This window comes from Tachypleus tridentatus, chromosome 7 (genome assembly GCF_004210375.1).
Source record: "Tachypleus tridentatus isolate NWPU-2018 chromosome 7, ASM421037v1, whole genome shotgun sequence".
Classification (NCBI taxonomy): domain Eukaryota; kingdom Metazoa; phylum Arthropoda; class Merostomata; order Xiphosura; family Limulidae; genus Tachypleus; species Tachypleus tridentatus.
The window spans coordinates 138,279,380-138,287,084 of NC_134831.1; the positions used below are offsets into that span (position 1 = coordinate 138,279,380).

Consider the following 7,705-nt stretch of genomic DNA (forward strand, 5'->3'; position numbering starts at 1 on the left):
GAAGAGAATGCAAGTTCAAGATTTGAAAAAAAAACAACAGGCTAGGCTCTAATTAAGACCCTTATTTTAAACACGGCAATGATTACAGAATGAGTTGTTGTCAGCTGTAGTGCGATAAGCATTTATAACACAAGTCAACCAACTTAATCCTTTGGTAGCAAAAAAAGAATGAGATTAGTTTTAAAGATAGTCACAGATCTGAAATGAAGTTTTTTCTCTTTCATTTTTGTTAGATCAACAGATAGAGGGCACAGCAAGTGTTTTTATGAACAAATTTAGTTGAAAACCATTCTCTAGAATATAAACCACTTGTTTACAAATGTTATGCAGATGACATGTTTGTGGTGTTCAATACAAGACAACTGAAAATTTGTGCCACTGATCAAGTACATGGACAGTAAGTATACATGCAAACTTCATCTGTGAGCACAAATAAAACTAGGGCATTTTCTGTACACCTTGATGTATAACAAGCAAAGAAAGTTTGGCACGACAGTTTATTACAGACCTACCTACAAATGAATAAGCTCACACCTTGAGAGCTCAGTGCCACATCATTTTACATAAACTCAAAATGTCTAGTAGATTGTATCAGTATGTTTGAGCTTTCCTTATAAGAACTGAATATACTGAAATCAGTGTTGAACATAAATTATTTTCCAAAATGGTTTGAACTCACTACTGAAGAAATGTTGAAAACTTTTTAGTCCTAGCTATGAATTTTGATATCTAAAATGCAAGTGTTTAAGCTTTCTCATGTACTGTTCAACACAATTCAACAATTAGTGTGTTTACTTTAAAAAAAAAAAAGGCATGTGTTTACCTTCTGAAGGTAGCCTTTCACATATTATGAAAGTTAACATTTTCCTATATTGAAAATCTATTTCCAATAATATTTACCTCTGTTGACAATCTAGTTATTGTTGATCTCAAGGGTTTCCACTCTTTGTCCATATAAGCATTGAAAATGTTTGCTCCAATCTTTTATGCCCAACTTCAACACTTTAAGCAAACTCTAATTTGCAAAATTCTCCACAAACTTCAATGCACCCTCTATCTAACACTGCATAAAAGCACCTCATTCAAACAGTATAATCACTCTTTTGAGACATAAACCAATTTTTAGTGGGGAGACTCTCAGCAGAGGTATTACTGGAAATACATTTTTTAGTTTAGGAAAATGTTATTTTCCAAAACATACCTATCTGCTGACAATATAGCTAGAATCCTACATTGAAAAGGTAGCCTTCCACCTTTGCAGGCATGATCTATACAGACACTTTGAACTGCAATGTTTTTATTTATATATATACACACACTTGATTGGATCCCAGTCTGTAGCATTTTGTACCAATGAAATCATAATGTAAGCAACACCCAAGTACACAAACTTTTTCCTTCCCTTGAAGAAGTCCAAAAGGAAACACCTAGGCTTGGGACAACAGGATCATGTATGCTGTACTCAACCAAAAAAACAGAGCTCATCCAATCTGGAATTATGAACATTCATCCTAATTCCCCAATCAAATGAATAAGGAGTATTTCACATTTTATTCCTATGATAAAAGCAATAATTTTTTATTTAAAACATGTGATCATTACAATTAAAAATAATTAAGCAGCCAATAAGATAAATAATTTATTATGTTGTTTGAATAGAATGAGCATGTATATTATGAATTTTATTACCCAACACATTAGGGCACTTACATTGAATTCACAAGAAAACAACAAAGGGAGGGTAAAATAACACTGTAATACTAAAATTCACAACAATATAAGTATTCTTCAACCAACAAGACAGATAATTTATTATGTTGTTTGAACAGAATGAACATCAAAGAATATTCACTAAAAGACTCATCACAATATTTTGCATTTGCAAAACACTAAACAGTGTTAAACCTATTCAGATGAAGGTGAAATCAAAAGCAATCACATTTCACTACAAAAAAGTTGCAATGTTTGTTCAACTCTTCTGTAAAAATTCAATAATATGTTCCCATTAAAGACAGAGTTAATCCTCAGTATACATGTTATGTTAGTTATTAATTTTATCACCCAATACATTAGGGCACTTGCATCGGATTCACAAGAAAACAACAGAGAGAGGATAAAATAACACTGTAATACTAAAATTCACAATTTGAGTATTTTTCAACCAACATGTGCTCTATAATAATGTTGTCTAAAAATATTTTTAAAATCACTTAAAGAACAAAAGATGGAATGTTATTACAAAGTAAATCACATAATTAAGAAAAAACAAACAAACTGAACAACCTGCTAACAAACTGCTGCTTAAGCTTTTATGTAACACATAAAACTAAATTTGTGTGTCTGTTCACACATTTCAGTCATACGTTCCTTACACATTTCTAGATATCTCATTCATTAAGCACTAACCTTGACTCAATGATACAGGTGACATGAGGAAAACCATGAGAGGTTGGGACCTCTCATCTAATTTCAGAGATAGAATTCTTGAAAACAGTGTCTTTCTTTTCAATGTTAGTACCTTCATGTATTTTTAATGTATATTATGTTAAGAAAAAAACAGAAGTACAATTTCTGTCCTTTGTTACAAACAAGTTTTAGTTCATCTGCCCAACAGGTATTAATTCTAAAGGTTAAGCCTAAAAACTGCTAGAATAAAAGATTTTACCCACAAATTAAATACAGAACAGGTTAATAAAGATATTTAGAATATCATACAAGAAACATCTAACTTATTTCAACATTTATAATCTCATTAATGTGTTTATATACACATTAACACGTGTTGACTTTCAATTAAAATATTTCAAATTTTTGTTTTTACTTCAAAAAAACTGCATAGATTGAAACATTATATTTAATTCAATATAATAAAAGAATTAGTTCCCATCACAAACTCTGGTCCAAAATGAATATTTAATATTGGTTGGATAATTCAATTATATCTAACAAAGTGATTACATTTAAGTACAAATTGTTAAAAGAAAGAACTAAATATGTTAATGGAAAACAATGTTTGGATAGATGATGGACCCTTTCAAACAAATGAAAATAAGAATGATGACTGAGCATCTAATTTTTCTCCCCAACTGACAACTGTTTCTACATTTAGCAATCATTTAAGATAGTTTTGAATGTTTGTATATCACCCCTATTGTTTCTGTTTTTATGTAATAAATGTGTTTCTTGACAAAAAAAAACATACATAAAAATACATAATTTTACCTTTCAACCTATAAACAAGTCCAAGACTGTCCAGAAGACTTAGGCAATTTAACTGCCCAACTACCATTGATGCTTAACTTTTACTTCCGACATACAGACAAGACAGTCAAGAGACAATTGACTTTTTGCAAAACCATCTTTGAGAAAAGAAAACTTTTTAAGCCAACTCTTTACTTTTGAGATAATAATCAATTTAAATATAAAACTTCTGTAAAGAGCTGGCCTCTGCTATTTCCAATGTCAACTTATTTCATAAATCAACCACCTTTTTAAAAATATGCAATTTTATTAACTAGAGGCATGCTTGTCTTTTAAAATTTGCCACTACATATTGTTGTAACAATTTAACACACAAATTGTAAGTTATTCTATTAATCCAATAGTAAAGACTGTCAAATTGAACAACATTATCTCATACATTTATATGCAAAAATGGCTCGTTTGGGTTGAGAAAATATTTTACATAGAAGAACAAACAACGTTTTGACCTTTTGTGAACCTGACGATGACCGAAGAAGGTCGAAACGTTGTTCGCTCTTCTATGTAAAATATTTTCTCAACCCAAACGAGCCATTTTTGCATATAAATTTCTCAACAAGTGGGTTTCTCAACATCACTGATTATTATCTCATACATTTCTTTGTTAAAAGAAAAGTTAAGGGAGTTTAAACTACTCATATAAGGATAACCCTTTCATCCCAAGGTAGATTTAGTTTGACCACTTTTCAATCCCATTATACTTTCTTAACTAAAATTTATCAGAGCTATACAGTATTCAAATGAGACCTAATTAGTAATTTGTTTCGATATAATTACTTCATGACTTGTAATCAACAAGTCTATAATTATAGCTTAAAATGTATTAGCTTTACTATTTACAACCTTGTAAAAAGAACTCTAGGTGAAGTTAGTGAGAAAAAAGATCTAAGAAAAGTTTTCATGAAGTCTCTTACAGGTTTTCTGAGAAAGCCAACAGAATTTCAGGCTGTATAGACAGAAATACTTCAAAGTTCAAGTATTGGCTGAAGGTCGTCATTGCACCCTTATAAGGTATTTAACAAACATAACATGGAGTATTTGGTTCATTAAAGGTCACCTTATTGAAATATGTTGATTTTTTGCAGACTGTAAAAGGTTTGGAATTTTTATAAATACAGATTCTGTTTCACAGTAGGGCAAGACTACAGGACAACAATTTAAGATGTGAAAAACTGGTATATGGCTCTATTCAAGTTAAGGTCTTAAATCTTTTATATAATTCAGCCACGGAAACGGTATTATGCTATTAGGATTGGTAAAATTACAAAAAAAAAAAAGGATGAAAGCGTGGAATGACGGGTAAAAACTAAAAAGGAAAATGGCACCTTACCTCTTTAATTTGATTTGAAAGTAGCATCTCTTTGCTAATTAAAAATGTTTAGACTTTAGTTTAAAGTTTTAAGTTCAGTTAAACTAAAAAATAAAACAGTACAACATTATCCTCAATAAATACACTATAATACATAGTTATTAATGTAACAGCGTATACTGTTAGTATTATACTCGAGTCAGTTTTATATTTATCATTAAGCCTCATTATAACTGGTTCTGCTCAACTTTTAACAGACTTAAAAATAAGAGTTAAGTTGAAAACTAAAGATACCAATATTTACTTCAATGCAAACACCATTATATCAATAGCCACACTACGAAATAAGAGTACAAATATCTTTAAAATATATTACTTTGAGATATTGTACGTTGAAAATAAATCCAGCAACATACGTGTTTAAACGACACAATTATTAAAACCTTTTTATTTTTTACTCGTATGACCATCAACCTCGCCCTCTGATAGTCAGTGGTAAAACTAAATTTTAAAAATCGTGCGAACTATATTTACATGGCAAAACAAAAGAAGTTGGGACTATAAAAGCTTTATACAAATAAAATATTTTATAACAAAGTTGGTATTGGTAGTAATCACTTTAAGAATCTGTTAACAAAGAATTCTAAAGTTTTAATTTATGGATACTCAGTTCATTTTTGACGATAACTTTTTGGAATACCCAGCTGAATAATATACTTTCTTAAAAGTGGGAATGCAATGTTTTAAGTTGATTGCATCGTTTAGTTATATATATTATGGAACGGTTATATAGCAAATAATAATGTTTTTACGCTGCATTCTTTCAGTTGATTATGTATTATTAGTGAAGTCATGTTATGTAATCATAGTAATATGATTAAAACAAACACAGATGATATTACAGATTAATTTGTTATTGTTACATCTCGAGTTTAACCACTTGAAGTCACTCTTGTTCTGGTTTTTCTTCCTTTTTTGTTTCTAGATAAAGTTAAATTATAAAATAAAGTCAAGAATTTTAAAACATAAAGTTGTTTTTATAATCGTTTTCCTCAATATGAGATTATTAGTTAGAACTGACTTTAGTTTTAATGAATTATTTTACTATAAGTTACACCTTTTACATAAAGGAAAAATGTTTTTAAGATTTGTAATTAAGCACAAGGCTACACAAACGACTGTGTGTGCTCTGCCCACCACGAGTATCAAAACCGTTCTAGCATTGAAAGTCCGCAGAAATACCACTGTGCCACTTGGAACAACTTTTCTTGAAGTAGATGTGAAGTTTCGAACAATGATGCGATCATTTTTTTAAGTACACTCGTTATTTTGTAACGGTATTAATTTCAACATTCGATAGTCTAACAATATATTAATATTTTAGAATTCATAATGGTAACTTATGTATATGCATGTCACTCCACGAGAATTGACAGATATGTGCATTTGTGGCTGAACAGAAAAAACAAATAAATAAAGAGTTGTAACTTCTAAAAAATAATACTTATAATTAGTAAGTAAACTAAAAAAAGAAACTTTTTGTTTTATTGAGTTTTACGCTTTTGATTGGTGGTGTTTATATAAGCTTTATGTCTGTTTATTGAATAACATTTTTCATGTGAATCAGCTTCAGCTTATCTTCAACTCGTTTATTGCCATGGGGCGCCCCCAGTGGCACAGTGGTATGTCTGCGAACTTACATCGCTAGAAATAGAGTTTCGATACCCGTAGTGGGCAGAGCACAGATAACCTATTGTGTAGCTTAGTGCTTAATTTCAAACGAAAACCATCATATGAAGCTATCTAACTAATATACCTCTTGTTGTTGCCCTTGGTGGGCTCAGCAAATAGCCCGATGTAGCTTTGCTAAAAGAAAACACACACACGCCCACTTGTTGTGTATCGATCAAATATGAAATAATTCGAATGAAGAGAATCTTATACTCTAAACTTTTACTGATTCACTTTGAGTATAAAAAGTTCCGGAAATTATTAGTAAGCTCAAAGTAAATAGGATATGGAGGAAACTGAATGTGCTTATTAGAGAGAAATTGTTTTTTTTTTTAATCGTTTAACATGTCTACAAGGAAAACGATTACGTTTAACTTTTTTTTAGATTTATAGACGCCCTCGATGTCTCAAATGCTATTTTTATGTATTATGATATTGACTTTTTTGCTTGGGGTAATGGTAAACACGTAGTGAGTGCACGATTACGACATTGTAACACCTAACTCTTACCCCTCGTTGGTTGAACAATAAACGTGATAGATATATATGTAAAAACGGCTCGTTTGGGTTGAGAAAATATTTTACATATATATTTCTCTACAAGTGGGTTTTCTCGACATCACTGAATAAACGTGATAGCTTATACGCTAAAGAATCGTAATTAATTTCTCATGGTGAGCACAGTGCAGATAGAGCTCTTTCTGTAGCTTTGCGCTTAAACACAAACTTAATTATTTTAAGTATTTATTAAGAGCATCTATACGATAACGTAGGGGGGGAGTCCTAGAGTCAGCTGACATAAATATATCAGGCAAATTGTAGCTCTACCGATGTAGGGATGGTTCAGATTGTTAATCGGAACAGTATTTTAAATATCTTCTCAATACTTCGTCACTACTTTACAATACTACATAATGTTTTCTTTCATGATAATATCTATGTAATGACTGAGTCTCAAGTTATGGGTATGTCTGTAAATATCATACCAAAAAAGTTCAATTTTTGTTATTGTTTCTTCTGCTTCTTTCGCATTTCATGATAACTCAAAACCCCAACCAATGAATTTTACTGAGATGACATAGTTTCTATCGAAGTATCCGTTTTTATATCTAGTATCAATAACTAGAAGTAATTTAAAAAAAAAAACATAATATTTTCTTCCGAAAGTCAAAACATTTTTCACTACAAAAAAGATCCATCATTTTTTTATTTATAAATTAAGAATTGCTCATTAATGACGCTCACATGAAATTCTGGGCAAGGATGCTGTGGGAAGAGTATTAGATGAGACACGATATGGGAAAAAGAAATAGTTTAACATTGATCTTGGTTCTATTATCCATCAGAAGCTAGAAAAGTGCCCAGCTTCATTAATGATTTTTTAGATCACACGCCACAAGATCA

At 30.6% G+C, this 7,705-nt stretch overlaps 1 protein-coding gene across 13 annotated transcripts in view; it reads right to left on the reverse strand.

Moving 5' to 3' along the window:
- The window catches only part of LOC143256705 (CCR4-NOT transcription complex subunit 2-like), a 39,246-nt gene extending 34,164 nt beyond the window's left edge, over positions 1 to 5,082 (reverse strand). For 4 of the 13 annotated variants that reach the window (XM_076514285.1, XM_076514277.1, XM_076514284.1 and 1 more), the window contains exon 1: positions 4,947 to 5,082. In XM_076514285.1, coding sequence (XP_076370400.1) covers positions 4,947 to 5,040 — 94 coding nt within the window. In that variant the 5' untranslated portion in view covers positions 5,041 to 5,082. Of the gene's footprint in view, positions 1 to 1,391; positions 1,557 to 4,874 lie in introns of all 13 variants that reach the window. The other 9 variants (XM_076514283.1, XM_076514282.1, XM_076514280.1 and 6 more) reach the window with 7 other exon arrangements.
- Positions 5,083 to 7,705: the final 2,623 nt, after the last annotated feature.